The 27,509-nt window shown below is 31.5% G+C and overlaps 2 protein-coding genes and 1 long non-coding RNA gene across 9 annotated transcripts in view; 2 read left to right on the top strand and 1 right to left on the bottom strand.

Annotated features, from left to right (window-relative positions):
- LOC107453131 (alpha-tocopherol transfer protein-like) overlaps positions 1–7,659 on the top strand; it is a 67,041-nt gene extending 59,382 nt beyond the window's left edge. For all 7 annotated transcript variants that reach the window (XM_016069825.3, XM_071185610.1, XM_016069827.3 and 4 more), the window contains 3 exons: positions 871–1,067; positions 4,389–4,499; positions 7,221–7,659. In XM_016069825.3, coding sequence (XP_015925311.1) covers positions 871–1,067; positions 4,389–4,499; positions 7,221–7,448 — 536 coding nt within the window. In that variant the 3' untranslated portion in view covers positions 7,449–7,659. The remainder of the gene's footprint in view (positions 1–870; positions 1,068–4,388; positions 4,500–7,220) is intronic.
- The window catches only part of LOC139426493 (uncharacterized), a 93,478-nt gene extending 73,587 nt beyond the window's left edge, over positions 1–19,891 (bottom strand). The window contains exon 1 of the long non-coding RNA XR_011637774.1: positions 19,682–19,891. This is a non-coding gene — a long non-coding RNA (uncharacterized lncRNA). The remainder of the gene's footprint in view (positions 1–19,681) is intronic.
- A 210-nt stretch (positions 19,892–20,101) lies between these two features.
- On the top strand, positions 20,102–26,715 carry LOC107453133 (alpha-latrocrustotoxin-Lt1a-like). The gene has a single exon (XM_016069831.3). It carries the CDS (start codon positions 20,267–20,269, stop codon positions 23,468–23,470), a length of 3,204 nt encoding a protein of 1,067 aa, XP_015925317.2. The 5' UTR covers positions 20,102–20,266; the 3' UTR covers positions 23,471–26,715.
- The last annotated feature ends 794 nt before the right edge of the window (positions 26,716–27,509 follow it).

Here is a 27,509-nt window from a genome sequence, read left to right as displayed (position 1 = left end):
AGTCTTCCGCCATTTTGAAAAAGACATGAAAACTGCTACGACAAGTGTTGAGAAAAAAAGTGAGTTCTTTATAATAAGTTGTTTAAAGTTATCTCTAGTTTTCGCTGTATAATGAATTACCAAACTCCCTCATCGACAATTTAGAGCAATTTGTAAAAGTTTAAGTCTGTGAAAACTAATCTGGAAGACCTGACAAAGAGTATGAACATGGAAATAACTTCAACGAACTTCACTATTCCATAACAGAAATAAGTGAAGAACCTATGCTGGCAGATGTAGAGGATAGGAAAGTGTGCGCACAATGCTACAAATTTAATTAGTGATTCCGAATAGTTCAGCATCTGTTGCAAGGTTATTTAGCCCCCAAGCCGAATTAAAACAAAATATTGTAACAGATCGATTGGTAAGCATTTGAGCAAACCTAATGAGAATAGCTAATGAAAAAGCAGATACAGAACATTTGCAGCAAAAATATTCAATGTTCAATAGTTTAGAAATCAGAAGATGTTAAAAATTTATTATAATTAAAGAAATATTTTTTTTGAAAGTCTATTCGGGTTTTTTTAATTTTTAGAAATCTCACTTAACTTTTTGAAATCTCACCCCGTTTTTGAGAAAGGGTGAGAAATTCTCTCCCATTTTTTTTCTGTAATGAAAACACTGCTCTATAATATGTTTTGTTGAAGAAAGCAAATAAGTCGACAACCCTTTAAACATCGACGCAGCTATCAGTTAGAATTATAACTTAATTTTTTTTTATCAGATTGCAATAGCAGGAATTTGCATGGTTACTGACATTTAAAAATAAGTTACAAAAGTTATAACAATAGTATTTAAATTTTGGTTTTAAAGAATGTTTCTTTTTAACAGGTGAAATAGATTTATCAAAAATTACTACCGATGAAATGATGGCATGCATACTTGTCATGGCAGAAATCGGAATAAACATGGAATCCATACAAGTGGCTGGATATGCCGTCATTCTTGACTTTGAGGGGGTCACAATTCAAACCGTGAAGCAATTCGCTTCCCCCACTTTCTTATACAGAGTAATTCAATGTATTCAAGTAAGTACGAAAAGACGATACTTTTTATTATTACGAGTTATTTCTGAAATTTACGATTCACCGATATTCGATTACGATTCTACGATATTCACCTCCGAGAAAAAATTTAGGAGAGGGGGAATGATCTTAAACAATTTTTATAAATTTGCCAAAAAAATTACGAATCATTGTTGTGAACATAGTATAATTTTCTTATTAAAATTAAAACGATCATTTTCATTTTCATTCATATATAGCATGTCCCATAAGGGTTGTGACAAACTTCTAGGGAGATATGGCACTTCAGAAAGATTAAGAACTGCACAGAAACCCATGACCGGAAATGTCATCGTACGCCACTAGAGGCGCTTCCCTATTATGAAAGTATTGTCCATGTGCCATTGAAATGGTATCTAAAATATCTTAATTTAATGCTAATTTTATGTTTTATAATATTTTATGTGGAAAATTGCATCTAAATAGGCTCGGGAATTCTGTCGTAGGCTCGGGAAATCATTAAATTACTATAGAGCAGCTCTTTATGAACATATGCGAATGTACTTTTCGACACTAACTATAAGAAAACATAAAATTAAGATATTTTGGATACATTAACACGTTGAATGCCATGGGGGTCCCCGGTGACCAGCACTGAGTTTGTTCGTAGCGTTTGAAGAAATTAATGCAATACAGAACACACAAAAAAAGTTTTATTTATATACACAGTGATGCCAACTTGCTCCGGACAGCGTATAAATGTTTTCAAGTGATAGTTTATTAATTGTGATTCTTGGTTTAATAAATTCAATTTAGTTGATTTTCATCCACCACTATTTCTAAGCAATTCGTTGGCTTATATAATTCACCACGTTTCTCAGTTATGTCGTGCTAAACCTGTTAAAAAACTAGCAAAAGCTGTCCAATTTACAGATTTAGTTTGCTGTTATTTTCTGTTTGGCCGGCAAGCCTGGTAAAATTTGCCTGGCATTCAACGTGTTAAAGTACCGGTTCATAATTGGTAAGGGACTTAAGCGGCTTAAAATAACACTTCTGTCTATAGGTTGCTGAGCAATTCTTTACCTCTATGATGTGCCCTACTTCCCGTATAAGTAGGGCACATGCCCTCCAATACCCACCTAGGAGCCGCTATGGCTCCGAAGATAGAGCGTTCACCTTCCAATGAGGTGAACTGGGTTCGAATCCCAGTTACGGCTAGTCAATACGAATCCGCATCCAGCTCGCACCGACCACAGTGGTGACGTGAAATATCCTCAATGGTAGACTGATCATGGGATAGAGTTCATTTGCCGCTAGGCTAACCGTCGGTGGTTCTCTGCGTCTTCCTCTCCATGTAACGCAAATGCAGGTTAGCTCCATCAAAAAAGTTCTCCGCTAAGGCAAATTTCTCCCAATACTTGATCCAGGAGTTTCCTTGTCTTCTGGATTGGGTTCAAAATTACAAAGCTGCGGAGTTGAAGATTAGCAGTCGTAAACCCTAAAAATTGGGTTGTCTGTTCTATGACGGTAATAAAATAAAATGACCACCTGGGGAATGACCTTATACAGGCATCTGAAGGGAAGATTTGTTGGCCACTCTTTTAGGGGCACCATACTAGGTGAATCAACGTTGCTCCCACAGTAAACACAGATAGTACATAGAAGGAAAGAACATCCATGCTCTTCCGGGATTCGAACTAAGAACCTTTCTGATGCAAGGCCAGTTCTTTGACCCCTACCCAGGCCTTCCCTTAGAAGTCTGTTACAACATTTCCGGGATACATTTTATGTTTACTGTTTGTAACATAATTAGCTTATATGTTACTGATTGTAACATATAAGCTGATTTGGATGTAAATATTTTTGATATTTTAAGTTGTTTTTGCCTCATGTCAAAAGGTTGGTTTAGGCGTGTAGCAGTAGAAGAAATTATTTAATTTATTGTTAATAATAAAACGAAGCAACTAAAATTTAAAATGAAAATAGTTTTATCTCTTTTCATTTTATTTGAGTTCCTTTTAAAAAATAGACTTGAGTAAGAATAGACTTTAAAAAATTTTTAAAACAAATAATGTTAAAGCCTAATAAATACGTAAATGTTTACTTTCCTATTTTATAGAACAAGGATTTGGTCACTATGATATATACATATTTTAAGCAAATATATGAATATAATAATAAAAAGAAAAACTAGGCGGGATCTGACTTTTTTTTAAATTTGTCAAAAAAGTTTTTTGTTTTAAAGGGAGAATTGTTTTAAATGTTCAAAGTTTTCCTCTCCGTGTAACGCAAATGCGGGTTAGGGCCATCGAAAAGTCCTCCATGAAGGAAAGTTTCTTCTGATACTTAATCCACAATCAAGTATTAGAAGAAATTAAGTGGAGAAGCGGAGTAGGTGACTTCCTTGTATTACTTAACATTATGTTTACGGACGTTTCTTATATACCTATATCTACGAACACGCGTCAATTTGACGCTAGAACGAATACGCATAACAGCACTTACAGAGATGCCAACTTGCTCCGGACAGCAAATATATATTTTAAAGTGGTAGTTTATCAATTGTGATTCTTGGTTTAATAAATTCAATTTAGTAGATTTTTCATCCACAACTATTTCTAAACAATTCGTAGGCTTATATAATTCACCACTTAATGTAAATAAAATTTTCTTAGAAGTTATTTACCGTTTTTTTAAAAATTATTTTGGCGTGTCCGGAGCAGTTGGCATCTTAGAAAGCAATGTAATTATATGCTATAAGAAAAAAAAATGAGATTTATGAAATATTCTAGTATTTTATTTTTGAATACTCGAACTAAGCAACTGAAACCATCTAAATCTGACACTCTGACATCAATTGGCATTATGCTTTTGTTCTTTCTGTTATTGCTTATCGGCAACAGTTGTTTATCGCTTGTTTCATTGGAGATAACGATATCGGATAACTGATCAAAGTATTGTCGGTACATTCCTATTTATTATTGATGTGATGTTTGCATGTTTACTCAAAATTTTGTCTAAATTACGATTGCGTCAAATTGGTAGAGATGGGTATACCATAAAGAGAATTTCAATATTTGAGCGCTTTTGAAGAAAATAGACTTAAATATATATTTACCACGATCAATGGATAAAAGTCATTACAAGAGATAAAATAAAAATGCAGACGGGTTTTGTAATTTTCCTTATCAAATTCGAAATGTATCAAAATACCGCGTCCCGTAAACCTACTGTTAAATTTCGAAATTAAATACAATATGAAGTGATAAACTTGTTTATCTCAACATTTTCATAAATGCTTGCCTGATAGTTATACTAAAATAATATTTACTTTTTCAATTTCAGGATGTTATTCCATGTCGAATCAAAGGTTATCACATAGTAAATCAGCCATATTTTTTCAATATCATACTCGCCATAGCTCGAACATTTCTTTCAGCGAAACTTTCAAGCAGAGTGAGTATATTATGGCATATACTTTTGAATGAATAGGTTCACAACTGTAAAGAAATATCTTAGATTTGAACCAAATTATGGTTCAAATTTGCAACAGTCCTTGAATTGTAACATAATAAAGGGCGAGAAGATAAAATTTGCTCAATAAAGTTCGTGCCGCCAATTCTTTTCTTCCAAATTTCTTTCCAAATTGGCCGAGTTCATTGGGTCATAAATTTAAATGGACGAAGTAAACAGAGAACTCTGAAGAAATTATAAAACTGATCTACTCACCCTAGGATTGATACCCTTAATTTTTCATCTTGTAACAGAGGTGACAGTTCGTAAAACACTTAATGAAGGATGTGGAATTTGAGAAAAACATCACAAATTTGTTGTTTATAGCAAATTTATTTTATTTTAATATGGTGACATTACACAGCAATTCATCAGCCAAACATCTCCAGCAAATTTATCGTATTAAGCACGAGACAAAGTTAAGAAAAGAAAACTTCACAATAAAAAAACTTTGAATCGTTTCACATATCCACCAGACCGAAAACAAGAATTTCATAATTGACAAAAAATTGAAGTGTTAGTGTTGCTCCCCCAGTCGTGCAGCGCCTTAACCGGTTAACGCCCAGCGTCATATATTTAGGACAGTTCCTTTTTTCGAAGACATTCATAGTGGTGGGAAACTTTTTTCAGAATTTTCATTAATCTGGGTGAATTAAAAGATTCTCAGATACCACAATGATTTAGTTATTTCTGACTAGATCTAGAATTAAAAGGAGCATGTACTTTTTGATCTATCAAAGACGTTTTGAATGCCCTAACAGTAGAAAAACCAATTAATTTCGATTACATATTTTACCACCTTTTCCATAAAACCACATCTTGTATCATTTCAATATATAAAGTTGGGACAAAACGGGTTAAAAAAATCAGGGTCATTGGTAAATAACCATTCACGAACAAAAGGAAGAAAATGTTACCAGAAAGGCTAATCTATACATAATAATAAACGCGGCTGTGTGTGTGTGTGTCTGTAATCACAATATATCGCCCCAGAAGCCTCGCCCGGGCACGAAACTCGGCCCATAATTGTGTTTTCACATAATGAAGAAGTATTTTTTTTCTTTTTCAAAAATTTTGATTAGTTATTTAGTTATCAGTCATTTTGTAAGTCTATGCTTTTCGTCTGCTTTTTCGTCTTCAAAGAGCCATATTCAATAAATTATTAAAAAATGCATATACTTTTCCCCACTCTTATAAATGTATGCTAATGCGAACCTCACAATTGAAATATTAATTTTCGACAACTTAAACCAATAATATACGAAGGAATTAATAATTTAATTGTAAAGTTCGCATTAGTTTACATTTATTAAAGTGGAGAAAAGTTTAACTTTTGTATTAAAAATGTGGCAACATATTCGATACGTAAATAGAACGCTTCGCTTTGATATATTTGTCGCTGTTCATAATTGTTATAATAAGTTTTTCTTCTTCTTTCCACGCTCTTTTTTTTTTTTCTTAAGCGAAGACGATAATTTTTATAGCGATATTGTAGTACTTTGTACAACTAAAAATTCTTTTCACAACACTTTAAAAATATTTACTTTATTTTCTTTATATATACAGAGAACAGTCGGCAAAGAATTCGATTAGGTTGAAAAACATTTCGCTAAAAAGGAACGAATTCCAAAAGAAAAAATAAACAACTTAAAGAATAAAAATGCTGATGCCAGCCAATTTTTTGAAAGTTAACTTAGAAATAACAAACCAAACGATGTTAAATAACAAACCAAACGATGTTAACAAAATGACGTAGAAAGCGCAACTAGATCAAAATTATACAAGCACAACTAGATCAAATTATAATACCTGAGTGCTTGACGTAACAGATATAGAAATAGAATTTGATACCATAAAAAATTATATAGAAATAGAAATTGATACCATAAAAAATTTATTCGTTTTCGTGTTCTTTTCATGTATTTAGCATTTTAGTTTTTTTTTCTTAAGCGTTGTAGCTATATAATTTCAAACATCCTCAAGAGCTATAACACATCTGCAGCAGAACTGGATATGAAGACAAAATTGCTGGACAGGAACACTTTAATTGTCCACTAATCTTCAGATTTCCTGCTATGTTTTAAAAAACTTTATTTGTGAAAACCTTCAGCGTGGCGGACAGCTGGCCGCCTTAGGCGGCTAGTGAAAAATAAAATGGACCTTGGAGAACGCAAGCTTGGAACTACCAGCTTTTTCGTCCCTCAAAGAAATAGATATCCCACAATAACAAATTGAAAGTTATATTCCACAAGAACAAATTGTTAAGACAAGGCGTTCTACGTTCTAATTCCTCATAAATCTATCATTCCTTATCTCCCCTTCTACTGACCAGACGAGTGGTCCCCCCTCCGTTCAAGACCTCGTCCTCTAGCGTCCACCATGTAAAAGGGGGCGACCACAAACGATTTGTAGCTTACAAATTATCAATTTGTTTTTGTGGGATATCTAGAACAAAAAAAAATCCTTGAAATATTTGATAGCTGGGTTAAAGCTGGGATATAATCGGAGCTTGGATAATCGGGACTCTACAGTATTCGTATTATTTTGACGCCTATTTGTACGAAAACTTACATTATGACTAGTGCAGGAAAACTTATTATATTTCTATTAACATTTCAATTATTTATGCTCTGATGTTGGATTTATTTTTCGATTCTTTTTCAGCTACATTTGCATGGTTCGAACTTAAAAAGTCTTTACAAATACGTGCCTCAAGAAATACTGCCAGAAGAGTTGGGTGGTAAGCAAGGACCAATATCTAAATTTCTGGAAGTATATTCAAAAAAGTTTCTTTCTATGGAAGACCATTTTACAAAGATGATCAAATTCGGATACCAGGGAAAAACACTGGAAGAACTCCAAAAAGACAATCCACACGCAGTTCTAACATAACCTCTGTCCTTTTACGAGCAGTTCTTGTTTGTCCAGAAGTGAGAAAAGTGTGATTTGGACTCTACAGTTGTTTATACTTTTGGTTTTGTAAATATTTATGACGGTATTTGTAAAATAAGTGTGTATTTAAATATTTCAATTGTGTAAAAATATTTATTTCATTTTTTACAGCCTTATAGTTGTAAATTTTGCAAATATATTTTTTGCCTTACTTGTATATAATTGCTGTTAAACAAAGAAAATTGTCACAAACTTCCTATAGTATATAAGTTTTCCCTCATAATCTGCTTTATAGACTCCATTTTATTTATGGTGTGAACCAGAGGTTTCAAGCTGTGTGCAATAGGCAATTTTGAATCACTTAAATACCGTGATGATAAAGTTCATTTTATAAATGGAAAAAATATTTATTATGTTTATAAATATTTATTATACTAACAAAAATACCTCTTGACTTCTAGTAGTGCCTAGCTAGCTGTTAGTGAAACAAATAGAGTGAATACAACTGTTGATGCTAATTTGGAAGCCTGCTAAGTCACCCTTTTTAGATACAGAAGCCATTCGGCCAATTTACCTTATTGATAGAAATGATAAAAGATCTACGCTAGCAAATTGAAGTTCTTAACAAGGATATAGCGAGGCTGGAATATGAATATAAGCAATTACTGCACTGAAAACAAGCAGTTACTGCACTCAAAATTAGCAGTTATTGCACTGAAAACAATTAGTTACTGCACTGAAAATAAGCAACACTGTTTTGTTACGTTTCGATAACTTCTGCTTTGGTAAAACTTGCTATTATCTGGTCCTGTGCTTCCTCCCCCCATGATGTATGTATATGCTGATTCCACGAAAGCTGTCGCTGAGGATAACTATATCCAAAGTGGAACAAAGGTTATACCGGTCGCAGGACAAAATTTATCGCGGGCCACCACCTCAAAGCACAAAAAAATCTTATTTTTTCTATTTTGTAAATGTTTTAAGACCCTTTATGCAAAATGGACCTTTTTTAAACTGATATAAAGAAATTCTCAGCCATTTTTTTTGTGAAGAAACAGTCATAAATACAGTATTTTTTGTAAAGAATTTTTGTTGGGCCCTCAGCCATCTCGAGTTCCAGCACAATTGTCCCTCTCTTTTCCTTTCTCACCCTTGAGAACGGTCTTGACTACATCATAGGCGTAATTTTCTAAAATTATATAAAATATAAATGTCTGCTACTTTTACCACTAAAAATCTAGCGTTTCTTAATTTCCCCGTAGAGTTAACATGTGTACCTGGTTTTGCTCCACTAATGGGGTAAAACAACGCCTCCTATAACTGAAAGCCTCCACACGGTTTTTTTATAGGTAGTCCGATCAGACCACTGTGAAGGATATCCACTTACCGAACGAGTCACTTAATACAAAATCTAATTAAAATAAGAAAGTGGTAGCAAATATATGACTAAAAATTTGTTTTATTTATGAATATTATTGGTTTGCCTTATTTACTTGTCAACCACTACAGATTCAATTCTCAAATATATAAGATAAATTTCTCTCAATTACTTTTTGGGTTCATGCGCACAACTGGTTCACTTTTTAAACAGTCTGCGCGGACTACTTATAAAAGACTGTGTGGAGGCTTCTTGATATAGGAGGTGATGGGTAAAACCGGGTAGTGTGATTTTTCCTAGAAAAAAACATGTACTTAGGTTAGTTCAAAAAGTAATACCATCAAAACTCGAAGATAATACTGTAAAAATATTACTTCATTGCATATTTCTTTTATGTAACTAATAGAACATATTACTAAAGTTAAAGCTAGCGCTTAACTGATTAACTAGATTAATTTTGAAATTAATAATTGAAATCATTGAATTTCATATTTTAAAAAATATGTTTGCTCTTTCCTCCTTGAATTTCATTCTCCGTAAATGAAATATTCTTTTTAAAACTGATGGCTCTCGAAATTCAACTATTAATCTTTGTTTTAATTAATTTTATTAATTAGATAATTCTTATTGATTTGTTTTAATTAATTTTATTTATTTGTTGATTTTATTAAGTAATAAATTTTATTAATTAATCTTATTAATGAATTAATTTTAATAATTAATTAATTTTAATAATTATCGTTTTGACTATTAATTTTTGTTTATCTAATAAGTTTTAGCTATTCGTTTTCTTTAAGTTCTTTACTTTTAAGTTTTCCAGACAGGAAATAGATGGTAGTTACTATATTAATCTATGAAGAATTAACTATAAGAACGCAATTTTCTTCTTAAGACACTAATTTGTATTTTCGATTTATTTTTTTTAAATTTTATGATTTGAAATGTGTTCTATTGCATTCGATTAAACTCAGGTAGTAAATTTTAAAATTTCAGTTTGATGTATTTTTCATAGGTTTAATTGCTCTTCTGAAAGCGGTTGAAAAAAGTTTCAGCCTTAAAGTTTGAAGTTGAAAAACTAGATTAAATGGAACATATTTCAATCAATCCAATTAAACTAAAAATATTTTATAATACGAAATGAATATTTAATAAATAAGAAAATTGAGTCATCAAAAATCACCATACATTAAGATGCAGGAAGTGGAATCCCGTTTATGTCTGAAAAGGACATTTATACGTTAATTAGTTTTTTTAAAAATCACTTAATATTTATAAGCAAAACATTATTCTTTCATATTCAATATTTTTCACTCCGATACAAATGCACTAAAGTCCTTATTACTTTATAAACATTTATTTAAGTATTTTTGTATAAATTTGACAATAGAAACTCAGAAATTTGAGAAAAATATATTTTTCTACCAAAACAAAAACACTTATGTGCTTACTACTTTATAAACATTTAGTTACACATTTTTTAAACATATTTTACATTAGATAAACAAAATTATAAGAAAAATAATACTATCTTTCCCTACGATTGAAATCCACTAATGTCCTACTTGATAAGCGTTTATCTACACATTTTAGAATATATTTGACATTAGAAACCTAAAATTATAAGAGAAGTAATGATATTTTCCCCTCTGACACAAATTCACTGAAGTCCTACTTTATAAGCGTTTATCTACCCAGTTTTGAATATATTTGACATTAGAAACCCAAAATTATAAGAAAAATAATAATATTTTCCCTTCTGACACAAATGCACTAAAGTCCTACGTTATAAGCGTTTATCTACACATTTTAGAATATATTTGACATTAGAAAACCAAAATTATAAGAAAATAATAATATTTTCCCTTCTGACACAAATGCACTAAAGTCCTACGTTATAAGCGTTTATCTACACATTTTAGAATATATTTGACATTAGAAACCCAAAATTATAAGAAAAGTAATAATAATTTCCCCTCTGACACAAATGCACTAAAGTCCTACGTTATAAGCGTTTATCTACACATTTTAGAATATATTTGACATTAGAAACCCAAAATTATAAGAAAAGTAATAATAATTTCCCTTCTGACACAAATGCACTAAAGTCCTACTTTATAAGCGTTTATTTACGCAGTTTTGAATATATTTGACATTAGAAAACCAAAATTATAAGAAAAATAATAATATTTTCCCTTCTGACACAAATGTACTAAAGTCCTACTTTATAAGCGTTTATCTACACATTTTAGAATATATTTGACGTTAGAAACCCAAAATTATAAGAAAAGTAATAATAATTTCCCCTCTGACACAAAAGCGCTAAAGTCCTACTTTATAAGCGTTTATTTACACAGTTTTGAATATATTTGACATTAGAAACACAAAATTACAAGAAAAATATTTTCTTTTCTGATACAAATGTACTTAAATCTCACTAAAAAATGTCAACTGCTTGTTTTCCTTCGTTCATTTTTTTTTCATGCCAGTTAGCAACAAAAGAAATAATACCTGATAAAGTCTGTATATGTAAGCTAAAAATAACAATGGAAAAAACGAAGTTTTATCAAATGTTGACCTCAAGAATGATAAAGTATCATATTTCTTTTTTTTATACATGGATTTAACACTTACATATATAAAAGCAACATTTTTCATAATCAGTTACAACAAATAACGGTATCGGGAATGACTGGTTTTTTTCTAGCATTCCGTGGGACGCGCGTGATATGTCAAATGCATACTTCTGAATTTACCGTTTTTTTTTTCCTTCAGAAAAATCGATATTTTTCTTAAATTGCAATATTGTTTTCGAAAAATGAAGTAAACTTAAGAATCAATAGATTTTAAAAGACATTAAATTTTTTTACTTTTTTTCTGTTATGGTTCTTTTGTTCATAGAAATAGCAATACTACATTACCACCTTTTATTTTATTTTGAACCTGATGAAAAAAAGAAATTAATTTTTTTAGCCAACATAGAACTTATAAGCAAAAATCTTTAAAAAAATGGAGAATCGAATGCTTGAAATTTTTTTTAAAATTCAGCCATAATTTTATTATAAAAGATTTATTTTAGTGCACTATATTTTATTTTAAACAACTTCAAAAGTTTACGAACACTAAAATGTTGAAAAATCAAGAAAATATAAAATATAATTATTTGAATTATAAATGTTTTCACTTCATTAGTCATTGTTGCAATAAGGTTCCTCTCTCAAATTCCGTGTTTCCTCAATTTCGTTAAAAAAAAATTTTTTTTTTTCATTTTGTTTAAATCTATTAAAAATATAAGTTTTGAGAATTCATACTTGATTTTACAATCTCAATTTTTTAAATGAAATTGACGACTTATATATGCAATAATTTAAACATACATTTTGGAAGCTAAATAATCATTTGGTATTGTTTTATGTGCTGATAATATTAAAAAAATAATCATTTTTATTATTATTCCAATCACAGTTTTATTTCCACTAGTAAAAACGTTTCTCAAGGACCGGGAGAGCCGGGTTGGTAGAGAGTTGAGTTCTTGAGAATATGAATTCGAATCCAGACGCTGAAGAATCCCAGTGTATTAAATGGTAACTGGTGAACGTGAAATCTGTCAGGGTCACAAAGTCCTCCAAGTTTTTACAACAATTCAATAACCCTTGGGGTTCGGATAGCCTGGTTGGTAGGGCACTGGCCCCATGTTCAAGAGGTTGTGGGTTCGATCCCTTCCGGCCTAAGATCCCCAGGGTAGTAAATGGTGATTGATACAAGTTAAATCTGACCAGTCTCAAAGTCCTCCATGGTCCAATAGCAAACCATACCTCTGGGGTACTGATCCAGGAGTTTCCTTGTCTTCTGGATTGGTTCAAAATTACAAGGCTACGGAGTTGAACGTTAAAAGTCGTAAATCCAAAATTGGGTCTGCTGCTTATCGACGGTTATAAAATAAAAGAAAATACCTCTTGGGAAGCCGTGATGGCTCAGGGGATAGAGTGCTCGCCTTCCAAAGAGGTGAACCGGGTTCTAATTCCAGTGATGGCTAGTGGATACGAATTCCGTATCCGGCTTGCACCGACCACAGTGCTGACGTAAAATAGTGGTAGACGGATCATGGCTTTGAGTCCCCTTGCCGTCAGGCTAACCGGGGGAGGTCTTCGTGGATTTCCTCTCCCTGTAACGCAAATGCGGGTCAGTTCCATCAAAAAGTCCTCCACTAAGGCAATTTCTCCCAATGCTTGATCCAGGAATTCCCTCGTCTTCTGGATTGGATTCAAAATTACAACGCTACGGCGTTGAACATTAATAGTCGTAAACCTTAAAAATTGTGTCGACTGTTTAGAGACGGTTATTAAATATAAAATGAAATACTTCTTGAGGTACTGAATTGGAGATTGATCTTTCTCTTGTTCAGGTCAAAATTACTACCTGCGAAGGAATGAATGGGTCCGCCCTGTAAAATGAGTTGTGACGTGAGTGCGACTGAATTCTCATTCTTGGTCTGACTATAGATGATGCCACCGAAAAACAGGAAGCGCACCCTCTGCCCCCCTGCTGTGATTTCCCACAGCAGGCTGGCTGGTGCTGGCAAGTCTCATAGGTAACAACAATGATTTTAAGCAACTTCAAAAGTTTACAAGGATTAGAATGTTGAAAAATTAAAAAAAAAATATAAAACGTCATAATCATTAGAAATGTATATGTTATGGCTTAAATAAGTATTGTTGCATAACGGCCAACAATCTCAATTTCCTCGTTAGATTTTCCTTCCCTTTTTCTTTCTTTTTTTTAAAAAAAACCTGTAGAAAATTTTTGTTTTGGCGATTTATGCCTTTTATAAATTCTATTCTAACTGACAATGTCAACTATCGATTAGAAAGGAATGATTTGAACATACATTTTGCAAAAATTAATAATTATTCGGTGTTGTTTATATTAAAAAAAATTGTCTTTAATTATTATTCCAATTACAGTTTTACTTCTACGAGCAGTTTACTTCTAATCGACAGTTTTACTTCTAATCGAGCGTAAATGTTGCTATGTAAAATATTAATGAAAAATAAATCAGTAAGGTACAGTGAAGCTAAATAGGGTACAGAGGGGCAAAACCGAGTGGGATGGAACTATAGGTATCTCAATTGTGACGAAATTCTGAATTACATTTTACTAGTCAAGAAGAAGGACCNGACCACAGTGCTGACGTAAAATATTCTCAGTGGTAGACGAATCATGGCTTTGAGTCCCCTTGCAGTCAGGCTAACCGGGGGAGGTCTTCGTGGATTTCTTCTCCCTGTAAAGCAAATGCGGGTCAGTTCCATCAAAAAGTCCTCCACTAAGGCAATTTCTCCCAATGCTTGATCCAGGAATTCCCTTGTCTTCTGGATTGGGTTCAAAATTACAACGCTACGGCGTTGAACATTAATAGTCGTAAACCTTAAAAATTTTGTCGACTGTTTAGAGATGGTTATTAAATATAAAATAAAATACCTCTTGAGGTACTGAATTGGAGATTGATCGTTCTCTTGTTCAGGTCAAAATTACTACCTGCGAAGGAATGAATGGAGTATGAATGGGCCCTCCCTGTAAAATGAGTTGTGACGTGAGTGCGACTGAATTCGCATTCTTGGTCTGACTATAGATGATGCCACCGAAAAACAGGAACGCACCCTCTGCCTTAAAAATTCGCTTGATTTCCCACAGCAGGCTGGCTGGTGTTGGCAAGTCTCGTAGGTAACAACAATGATTTTAAGCAACTTCAAAAGTTTACAAGGATTAGAATGTTTAAAAATTAAAAATATATAAAGCGTCATAATTATTAGAAATGTATATGTTATGGCTTAATTAATTATTGTTGCATAACGACCAATTCTCTCAATTTTCTCGTTAGATTTTCTTTCCCTTTTTCTTTCTTTTTTTAAAAAAAACCCTTAGAAAATTTTTGTTTTGACGATTCATGCTTTTTATAAATTCTATTCTAATTGACAATGTCATCTATAGATTAGAAAGGAATGATTTGAACATACAATTTGCAAACTTAATAATCATTCGGTGTTGTTTATATTAAAAAAAATTGTCTTTAATTATTATTCAAATTACAGTTTTACTTCTACGCATAAAATCATTTCTAATCGAGCGTAAATGTTGCTATGTAAAATATTAATGGAAAATAAGTCAGTAAGGTACAGTGAAGCTAAATAGGGTACAGTGGGGTAAGACAAGGAAGTGGGGTGGAACTATAGGCATCTCAATTATGACGAAATTCTGAATTGCATTTTACTAGTCAAAAAGAAGGACCCACGACTGCAGAGTAGGCCAGTAGGCCCGCCTCACCTACAGCTGCTGCTTCTTCATCACCAAGTTGCTCCCCAGTGTACACAAGCATAGGAAAGAACAACAGACGATTAAAATAAAACTAATATACAATACGTATACAACAGGATCTGAAGAGGCTTCAAACTGACAACGAATAAGTTGCGAATAATAATTCAATTTAGTAAAAAAACGAAGACGAATATGGCAAAAAAGAATTAGAACACCTGTAATGTATGTAAGCAAAACTTGAATAGTTTTGGAATAATTTCATATGTTTCCTTTTTTCATATTCGTCTTCTTTTTTTTTACTATAACGCTTCGAAATCCCGGAGGGAATTATGAATTACCCTGTATATATCTATACCAACTTGCTCCGGACAGCAAATAAATATTTTATAGTGGTAGTTTATTAATTGTGATTCTTGGTTTAATAAATTCAATTTAGTAGATTTTTATCCATTACTATTTCTAAATAATTAGTTGGTTTAGATAATTCACCATTTTAAAGTAGTTATGTTGTACTAAACCTTTTAAAAAGCAAGCAAAATTAGTCAAATATTTGCAAATTTTAGTTTGCAGTTGTTTACCGCTTTTTTAATTATTTTGGCGTGTCCGGAGCAATTGGCATCTCTGTATATATATATATTTCAACTTTGCGATGAAACAAAAGCAATATCAAGGCAGGGATGGAACCAGCCACAAATAGTGGAAGATGGAGAACAATTACAGCTGTTCTATGCTATATTTGAAAGTGAAGAGGAATATTTATGCATATTATTTCCTTAAAAATGAACCATCTAATATTGGTTAACAGTAAGACCTTGGTTAAAGAAAAAAAACATTGGTTAAAGAAAAAAAACATTGGTTAAAGTAAGTTCAGACAGTAACGCTTACTTTTTATTCCGTACTTTACTCCGCAATAAGAAACGCTTGCATCTGACCCTCAGTTAAACGGCGGACAACATGAATAAAATTTTGTTTTAAAAAATATTTATAAAGCCCACAAGGTTAAAATTGTTAAAATCTCTCGAAAATCCGGAACAACTTAAGAGCTCTTCCATTATTTAGGCACTTCCAGCGAAAAGGATTCTCAGAAATATCCTTACTTTATTGAAGTTCTAGAAAACATAGTGAGTCCAATCATCAATCGGCAGAAGACTGTGATTATCCTTGCATAGTCATTCATAAAACGTAATGGATAATAGTTTCTTAAAAGTAGGCTAGTTATCTCATCATCAGGACTCAAATTTAAATTTTGCGTAATATATATAGCAGTCTTTATCCACAATAAATTCTTACATGTTTATAAATTATTCACCATTACCATATAGATTAGCCTTTTCAAGTTATATGTAAATTACTAGAACTCATTGAAAAATTTACTTATTAATTCTGTTTGAGTGCGAAGGGCACGATTGAGAGTAGTGTAATGATCTCAGCTAGTGAGAACGAATTAAATCGTGGAATTTTCTCTCTCTGCAAAGAGGGAGGGTAATTTCAGTTTTGTAAATTGTTACTGGTATCGGTATCTTAAGACATGCTAAAGAGTCTAGAGCAGCGGGCACCATGGCGCCCGTCCATCGGTCTAGGTGAGCCCGCCACTACCACTTTCTTGAATTTTAATCTATAACAGCTGTAATAAATTTTTTTGGAAAAGTTGCCTGCATCAGTGCCTCCTATAACTGAAAGCCTCCACACGGTTTTTTGTAGGTAGTCCGATCAGACCACTCTGAAGCTAAACAAGTTTACGAAAGAAGCATTTAATAGAAAATCTAGTAAAAATAAGATCGTGGTAGAAAATATATGTCAATTTTCTTTTTTTAATTTTTGAATATGATTGGTTTGTCTTATTTACTTGTCAACCGCTACAGATTCAATTCTCAATTATATATGATAAATTTCTCTCCATCACTTTTAAAAAGGAATTTGGATTCACGCGCACAACTGATTCACTTTTTAAATAGTCTGCGTAGACTACTTATAGAAAAAAGATGTGGAGGCTACCTGAAGTAGGAGGTAGTGTCTGCATGCAATGTGTTGATTGTTTTCTGAATTTTATTTCACTGCGCCTAAATAAATCTTACGCCAGAGGTTTTCCCCATGATTTCAACTATGCTTTTCTGTGCTTTTTTCATAGCTAAAACAATTTGTTGAGTTTTTTTCTTAATTAATATCATCTTCTTCAAATGATGAATGAATATTGATTAAGCCGAGCGGACCGTCATCTATGGAATGTTATTACTTATATACTATTGATACAACTACGTGAGTAGGCCCAAGCATGGGATTTAAATCTCATCATGGTCATGGTTGGGTCTAATCACTCATTTTTTTCCCGATTTGCAAGTAACCAATTGATAATTATTATGTCGTTCCAAGTAGAATGTGTCTACGAAATACATTCTTAGTACTTTGCAAATGAAATTTATATAGTTTTATCATCTTTTTCTTTAATTTTTCGCGTCACTTATAACCAGAGATGCCAACTGCTCCGGACACGCCTAAATAACCAAAAAAAACGGTAAATAACTCATAAGTAAATTTTGCATATATTTGACTATTTTTGCTTGCTTTCTAAGAGGTACAGAACAACATAAGTACTAATAAAACAACATAAGTACTAATAAGTGGTTAATTATATAGGCCTACGAATTATTTAGAAATAGTGGTTGATAAAAATCTACTAAATTTAATTTATTAAACCAAGAATCACAATTAATAAACTACCAGTTGAAAATATTTATTCGCTGTCCGGAGCAAGTTGGCATCTCTGCTTATAACCTTCGCGACAGATTATACAAAAAAAAGAAGACGACATTTTTGGAATTTTTTTGGAATTCAGGCCTGGTTTATGTGAAGAAGTATAGTGAACCGGGTTACGGAAAAAGATGAGACATATTTTCTGTTGAGAAATGTGAATTGTCCGTCGAGCGCGGGATAAAAAGTGAAATATGAGTTATATCATCGACTAAAGAGTTTCCCACTGTTTAATTAGTTTTGATGTCTTCGTACGGAAAATCGTTATCTTGTTTTGATTCGAAATTGTGAAATTTTTTTTCATATTTAAAAATCCCATTTTTCTCATATCAACTTTATCTTCAGTTTTTACACTCAATCCGAAACTGAGTGAATAAATTAAATGGTTCGTTTCTTTTAGGGTTGAGGGCCGACAATTTTTAAAATTTTTTTTTCATAGGTCAGCTAATACCAAACAGGAAACTTTTTCTAATGGGATACCTGCAAGTGACAGATAGGCGTATCTCGATCCTGATTAGCTCTTGAAACTTGGCATTTATTTACGTTAGCAACTGTTATTTTCATTCTATTTTGAGTAAGCCAAGCCCGTCAAGTATCAATTCTCTTATGTGACACATTCACTATTCTTTTACAAAGATTCTTTCACAAAGATTTTAATTCTACCACTATATATTTACATAAAGGCATGAAGCCACGTAGAACATAAATAAACTTATTATGCATCGAAGTTGCCAGGTACACAAAACATATCACGGTTACAATAAAACACGTAAACAAATGATAAATTTAAGTCACGTAAAAGAAGAAGACCAAAATGAATTATATTTCAACTAATTCGAAGTACTATACGGTTCTAAATTTAATTAAATTAACGTTAATTAATATTTTAAGTTATGGAGAGAAACTTAGCTCAACTTTAATACTCCATATTGCTGATAAAGAATAGCTGGTGCTAACGTCATGGGTCACATGCGTGGATGTAGGTTGTCTTCTTCTTGAAGTGTACCCAACTATCGATAGTATACGAGTGAATGATATAAAATCCCTTTTGTTATTTTCTTCAAATCTGAGATTTAAATAATAACTGAAAATGCGACTTTTACTTAGAAATATGTAGATTAAAAAGAAGTAACCATAATTGCAATAAAAATGTTAATTAAAAAATTAATTAATTTTATTATTATTTTTAACTTTTGCATAAAAAAATAATAAATTTTAATATTTAGCATTTTCTTAAATGTGTCTTAGGACAATTTCATTTTATGTTTCATGTTTCTTCACGTTTTGGTCATGAAACAGAATTGGCTGAATTAAAATAATAAGATATTTTATTTGCCATTATTTGATATTTTATTTGCCCAAAAGTTTTCTTGAATCAAATTTCCTGATTTTAAAAAAAAATGTTTTTCTTTATAATTGAAAATTTTAACCAGAGTATTTTGATCTGTAGGCACACAACTGGCAAGGGCCCATGAACGAAACTTTAATCCAAATTACCAATTGTTTACTAACAAAATGCTCTTAAATTACACACAATTTAAATAAATAATGATATAATAGTAAATTTGAGCTCATATTTCATTCAACTTTTGTTAATAACAGATAATTTTTGAGGAAAATGATCCCTACTTAACAATAAAAAAAAGAAAAAAAAAACTATTTTTACATTTAGCGAGCTCTAAGCATAGGCTTCTCAGATTTTGAGTAAAATCAATTATACTTTTGCATAGACAATCACTTTATAAAAGTATACAAAAAAAAATCATAAATATTTTTTAAGTGATAAAATTATACAAACTGTTCAATATATTTGAGGTGTGGCTTCAAGAGGATATAAATTAACTGGATGTCAAAAAGGAATTCCTGTTTGAGTGCGTAACATAATTCATTGTTCTTTTTTTATCAATAATATTCAAGAATAATGATAAATATTCTGCTTCACTGTGCAGATGTTCTTAAATGTTTTCATATGAATCCTATCATGCATGTTTTTCCATGTTGAGGCAACAGATTTGATATTTTGTCAGAAATTGAATTGAAGCGTCGTACGAACAGCTGCGAAAATGTCGATTGTCAGTCATTTCTGTTTAAATAAAATCTAACATTCATAAAATATTTTTCTTATTAAACAGCTGTTTTAAGAAACTTATCAAAGAAGAAGCGAAATTTCAACTGTCAGTGTCTGTTGAGGGAAGTATATATATAATGGATATTATAACGGGTAAAACTGAACCTTTTAGGAGGATCTTTATACTCCTTTTTAGATTTGGTAAAGAAAGTAAGTATACATTTTTCTTGAAATTGCGGCTTCCGATAGAAAATAAGAATTTCGTCGCAGCACTGTACTTGTTAAAAAAAATTAACCGCAGAAAAATCTATTGCCATGAACATGTTGAAAAGATTTGAGAAAAAGTCTAATATTGGAAAAATGGTCACTGGCCGTGACTTAAATATGTTGGCGCGTTTTAGAAGAGAAACTGATCTGGAGAGGCTAGCCCGTGAATGCAAGAAATTAGAAGAAGGCATGAATTGGTCCGATGCTATAACGGGATTTTTCGGTGTTGCGGCAGGGGTAGCGGGCATTGTAGCGATGCCCGGGTTGGGATTGGTGTTGTCAGGAGTCATGTTTGGATCGGCAGTAGGCAAAGGAGTTCTAGGTTCCGCGTCCATTGAAAGAGATTGCGGTGACGTACCATTTAAAGAATTAGAACTCAGGCTAAACAAAACTTTAAACGTGATAATCCGGAAGTTAGATCAGCAAACTGAAATACTAAAAAATGTTTATGATACTGTCAGTAAAACTTTAAATGAAATTGAAAAGATGAGGGTTGCGATGGACCGAGGCTTCGAACGCATTCTAGACTCCATCGAGCGTCAAGACGTGAATAAATTAGTTTCGGACATTAAATTAGCTTATAATTCATTTTTAATTAGTGAAAATAATCGGAGAAACGCACCAAAAGACGAATATGTCAATTTTATTGAGCAAGAGATTAATGATAATCTTTTATTTAACTACATTAAATCTGAGGGCAAATTGTACGAAGCTCTATTTTCAATTATCAGTAACAGACACGCTATTCCAAACGACATTAACCATCAAAATGCTTACAACGCTCTAACTGCTCTCAATTTCGGCACTCTTACATACACGAATATAGTATTCTCTCTCTTAGATCAGTATACTTATGTTTCGGAATATTATTATCAAGAAAAAGATCTTTCAAAGTTTAACGAATATCTGAAACGCCTTATATTTTATTTTACAACGTTTAAGCGGTCTTTAATAGACTCAAACGTTGGTTTACTTAATAAAGTTATACAAATTTTGGAGGAAGTTCAGCAAAAACACAACATTAAAGAAGCTAAGAAAGATTTGTACAGCGATATTGTAAGTAAAACAAATAACTTGAAAGTTGTAAAGCAAAATATTGAGAAGATGAGTTCGCAAATAATCGAAGACGTGCCACCGAAAGAAATTGATGTTCTTTTTGATACGTATTCGGGAAATAAATTGAGCAAAACAGACTTTTTAGATTGGAAGAGAGGAACAAAAGTTAGCTACGCAACACAGTACGAGAAAGATGGCAAATATTCCAGAATAAGCAAATGGACACATGAGGATGTGTTAGATATTGCTAATCCAGAAATAGTAATTAAAAATTCTAATGACAAAAACAGGCTCGTTTTTAGAATGTTTACTGGCAACAAGCCAGAAATGATTCGTATTATATCTGGCTCTAAAAATAAGTTCAGAGACATTGACAGAGATTTATATGATTTAGCGTTTAAGAAATCCTACAACGATAACAGTATAATGCAGAATATGAATAAACTTTTAAGTCTTGGTGCGAGCGTTTCTGCTGTTTTTGCAAGCGAAAGAGGTGTGATTCATGCAGCAGCTGCAACAGGAAGGGTGAATATGCTGAAACGAATTTTAGAAGTCGATCGTAAAGTCATTAACCAGAAAGATTCGAAAGGTTACACTCCTTTGCACATAGCTATTGAAAACAACAGATCAGATTTCGTGAAGGAGCTCGTAAACCAGGGCGCGGACGTCAATGCCAAAACGAACGAGGATAATGTAACACCCTTGCATTTGGCAGTTCGTTTCCAGTCCGAAAAAAGCGTAGAACATTTGTTGTCGAGTAACAAAATCAAACCTAACGAGGTAGAAAGATCTGGAAAAACACCTTTGCATGTCGCTGTTTCAGATAATTCATTGAGCACGAACATTGCGCATCTATTAATCAAAAATAATAAGGTAGATGTGAACGTTAAAGATTCTTTAGGACTAACGGCTTTGCATATAGCTGTCTCTTTGAATTCAGGGGAAAATTCGCGCCACTTGATGGCTAGAAATGGGATCGATTTGTACGCGAAAGATAAAAACGGCATGGCTCCGATTCACTATGCAGCAATGTATGGATATGAAGATATAGTTGGCGGATTCGTTGCTTTTGGTATGGATAATCTAAATTCTCCCGCCACTGACAAAAAATGGACACCTCTTCATTTCGCTGTCTACTTTAAGCATGAAAGGCTAGTAGATGGTTTGGTGGGTTGGACGCAAACTAAGGGAAGGATTTCGGTGGATGAGCCAGATGCACAACAGCAGACACCATTGCATTTAGCAGCTCAGAGTGGTGTTGATAGATCAGTTGACCATCTGGCTGCAGCGGGAGCTAAAACTTATAAGAAGACCGCTGAAGGTTATACACCTCTTGCTATTGCAATCATTAACAAAAAAGAAGACATTGTTCGGGACATAGTATCATGGGAGAGAACAGAGTTTCAAAAATTGCCGAATGACACTAGTATCAAAGAGGTTGATGTAACAGCATGCGAATTAGCAGATGAACAGAAGTTTATGTTTGATTATTTGGTAGATGAAGGTCGCTGCGATAGAGAAAGATGGTATCCAATTCAATTCTATGAAAATTCTAGCAAATACTTTGAGGCGAATCCTGATGGTTTTGATACATACAATCATTTTGATAAATACACACAAGGAGCGAAACTTGAATTTAAGGATGAAGAATTTCGCAAATTTATTCGAGATTCTCCACCAGAATATAACACGGAAAATGAATCTAAGGTTTTAACTAATGCCTTCAAACTGAATGAAGATATGGAAAGGAAAGATTTCAAGACTTCTGATCATGTTGATGTTAGTGGTGCTCTGCTGTTGTTGGATTTGCTCGTTCGCAAATTCACAAATGTGAAGTATGTTTCTAACTGGAAATACGGAGACTTGCCGTTCGAAGCAAGAGTTCAGGCTTTGGAAATAACTGAGAAGCTGGATAAAGTTTTAAATGAAATAAGTTCTATGAAGCATTCGGAAAGTTTGGATTCATTCGACCTTTATTCTAATGTACGCAACGCTATACAGAGCGGTAACAAAAAGAAATTTCTGGATAGATTGTGTTCTTACATAAATGAGTTCTCATCTTTAAAACCTGAAGGAGTAGAAGAAGTTCTGGAAGTTATTTTATCGAACGAGCCAAAAATGATTATTTCCAATATGAAGATTGATCAAAAGCTTCAAAGCTTAATCAAACACTCCTGCTTTCAGGAGAAGATTTGAATATGTTTGACGTATGTCAAACAGGATGTATGTCAAACAGCCGTTTCTCATCTTATAAGAAACTAAGCTGAACTTTAAAAACTACTTCGTATGCCTGTTTACAGTTTGCTAATTTCTTGGGTGTTGGTATTTAACTTTAAAAATATTTAAATGTGTGAAATATATTATATTCCTTGTTCACTTTCCGTTTGTGAGTAGCACTATATCAGGCAACACTATGCAAAGTTATAAAGATAATTAATAAATTATATATTTTATATTTGATAGAGAGAAAGACTACATTAAGCTTCAAATTTTTTAACGGTATATTTACATAAACATGTTTACACTGTGATAACTCTTAATACGTATCTTTAGAAGAAATTAAAAAAAAAAATATGAACTGAGATCTTTAAATTTTTTAAAAATCATCATAAAAAATCTTTCATAACTCGAAAAGTATTTCTAAACTATTCATGTAACGTTAAAACATTATCGCGGCATACAACTAATATAATCTTAAATACCTCTAAAAAATTTAAAGCGGTATCATAAGCAGTTTCTTAGAAAAGGTGCAGCGAAAAAGTTCTTTATTGATATATCACCTACCGACTCTCCTTAATACTTTCAGGAAGTTAAAACAAATTTAGCTAGTCAAAAAATGTCTATCAATAATAAATTCTACTTGGCGATAAATGTTGTCTATAGCGGTCTTTTGCTACCATTTTAAATAAAATAAAAATTGTTTCGATGATATCGGGACACTTGACATTAATTATATTGAAGTGTAAATTTAAATAAATTGATAATTGCACAGTAATGTAATCAGTAATTAATTTTTATTTTTTCTTCTTCAAAAAATTTCATAAAAATTTGATTGTGATGTATGGCATATATAATATTTATCAAAATGTTGTTTTCCTTAAGAAAAAATGCTTTTTTCTTACAAATAGGAATAGTCATTTAAACATTTAACTTACCCAAACTACCATTAATTATTCAAGTCAAGTTACGTAAAGCATGACGGTACTTTTGTCATAAGTAGTTTTATAATTAAGCAATAATTCCTTTCTGCTTTTTCCTTAATAAACCACTGTTATTAATTGTGAAAGCGTTTTTAGACATTAAAGTACAACTACTGTGTGCAAAGTAATATACTGACATTCTAAATTATCTATAAGCTGTATATTAGTATATTCTCAATGTTTTTATATTTTATCTGATATAAATCATGTAATAAAAGCTATAATTTGTTTAAATTTTTTCGTTTAATATTTATCAGAAATAAGTATTTTTTATTGTATGTGCTTTATACTTCATTCCATTATACTGTATGGGATTTATGTAAAAAAATATTAATAATATTTTGAATGTTTTATGTTTTGTTTGAGGCAAAATCATTTATTAAAAGCTATTGCTTTTTCAAAACTTTTTAACTTATACACATATTTTTTTATTGTATGTGATTTTTATTAAGAAATTTTAAAATCATTATTTATTTTATTTTTTTCAATACTGATTATGAAATTGCAGATGAAAATTTTTTTAATTTATAAATGACATATCAATCACAGTATGACGTATTAATTTTACGATAAATTTCTTTTTCATAGTAAAATTTCGAAAATGATTTTGCGTTTGTAAAAAGCATTTTGATTTCGTCACTGCTGCATGTTAAATTCATATTTGTTTTTTCATAGTGAAAAAAATGTAATTAAAAAATAACTAAATTGATTTTAACTTTTTCAATACTGTAAGGAACTATACTTGTACCATCAAGATTCGCATTTTAACAAGCATTGTATATCATTATCATTCAAGTAAAAGTAAAACTTAAATAATGGGTATTTTGTTTTTTGTTACGTAAGAATGAATCTAGAATAAAAATTGCAATTGTAGAATTTGTATAATGATGTTTAATGTGTTAATATGTTGAGATATGAGATAATGTTTAGTCTTTACTCTTTTTCTTTTGTAAAGGAAGATGTTTTGCAATAAAATATAGTTTTTTAATTAAAAAAAGTATCTAGTACAATCGATTATTCGGTAAAATCCTTGTGTACGTAACACTTTGGTGACTTTGAAAAATGACGCAATAACGTTTGTTGCCGAACTGCTGCCATTGACGAAATGACGTTTTTACGATTGTTGTCAAGAATTGGCTGAGGCAAAAACATAGAAAATCGTAAATTTAAAATAACAAATGCATAAACATACCTGAAAAAAAACTTATAAATTCATCTTTAAAGTTACAAATTTGAAATCTCAAGCTCAAAAGGCAAAATTATACCACGAATTTCAAAATGCAAAAAGGCTAAAAAGCAATAATTCACCGAATCTCGCCATACCTGCAACTACAAATTTCAAACTTAACCGCGGGCCCAAAAATTGCAAAATCCAAAGTGTATCTTATACTAGGATTAAGCCGATTATTCTTATTAATTTCATTTGTAAAAATTGATTTAAACTTGATTTTTGTTTGATTTTTTATTAAAAATATTATCTAGTGTAATTGCTTAGACCTATTTATTTTCTTTGATGTTTTGTTATGAAATAGCGCTGAACTTTAACACGTTCACGCCAGGGTGACCCACCGGTGGGTCATGCTATATTGTCTCATCTTGGCAGCGCACCGGAGTAAAAACTGGTAACAATAAATTTCATTTTTTAGTTTTTTTCCGGAAATAATAAAAATTCATAACTACCAATTGTTTTTAACGGATGCAATTTTTATATTGAATTGCTTCTTCGACTTGATAAATTTCCTTACAGTGAATTGTTATTGTTGAGAATAGATTAACCACTCCCGAATATTATCTAATATTGAAATAGTTCTTATAGCAGTATTTTCTCTTTTTCCGTTCCAGTATTTTCAGTTTTCCCGTCGTGAACGTGTTAATTAAAAAAGTATCCAGAAAATACTACTAGTAAAAATGCACTACAAGTAAAAATGTATTTCAATACATTACTTGCAAAAATGTAATACTAGTAAAAATGTATTCATATTGGTTTCATTTGTAACAATGTTTTGCCAAAAAAAAAAAAAAAAAAAAAAAAAAAAAAAAAAAAAAAAAAAAAAAAAAAAAAAAAAAANAAAAAAAAAAAAAAAAAAAAACCTAAAATTTTATTGAAAAAAAAAATTTAAGTTTCATATTTCATTCTTGACACTAGTAAAGATGTTTTGTAATCAAACTACAGCTGAATTTTTATTGGAAAAAAAACTTGTGCAGCTTAATTACTTAATAAAATTAATTTTATTTTGCAAATGTTGTGAGCATTTCGATAATAGTTTAGAATTCAAACAATTTTTAAATAAAACCACACTTACAAAATTATGAAAATTTTGTTGAGACGAGCAGCAGGACACTTGAGTAATTTTATTTATCTGACGAAGGAATTTCTTAGAACGCATAAATGAATTGTATATGTAATTTCTTCTTCTCAGAAACATTGTAATTATTTTAAAATTTTGTATTTGATGAATGAATGATGTATTATTAAACATTTCTCGCTTGGTAAGTGAAAAAAGACTTCATGTTTGAAAGCATTAATTATTAGAACATGAAAAACTAAAATTGTAACTTAATCCACTAAAGAAGGCGGTAAAAAAGCCCCATACTATTTTTGACACCAGTGTTGCTCAATTAATTATTTTATGAGCATTACTGATATTGTGTTGATAAGTAATAAGTTCTGTGGTATTAGTTACCTAAAAAAACTGGTACAGGTACACAATATAGGTACGCAATATGGATACAATTTTTTACGTCCTTCTTTAACGGATAAGTACTTTAGAATTAATAGTGAAGGCAAAAATGCCCGAAAGACGAGTAATTAGAGTATTTGTTTCAAACTAAAGATATGATAAAAATAAGACATCATTAACAGACATTTCAAATTGACGTAAGCAATGAATTAAACTATGAATGCATAAACTATATATTTCCAGCCACTTGTAAGACAAGATGTCAAGGAATATTTTAGAAGAAGAAAGCGATCACGCAGAAGAAAAAATTTGAAATGAAACCAATAAATATGAATAGCCTTTATCTCATCTCCC

Source organism: Parasteatoda tepidariorum, chromosome 9 (genome assembly GCF_043381705.1).
Source record: "Parasteatoda tepidariorum isolate YZ-2023 chromosome 9, CAS_Ptep_4.0, whole genome shotgun sequence".
NCBI classification, from domain to species: Eukaryota; Metazoa; Arthropoda; class Arachnida; order Araneae; family Theridiidae; genus Parasteatoda; species Parasteatoda tepidariorum.
The sequence above is the reverse complement of the archived record's forward strand: the minus strand, read 5'-3'. Positions and strand labels throughout refer to the sequence as shown.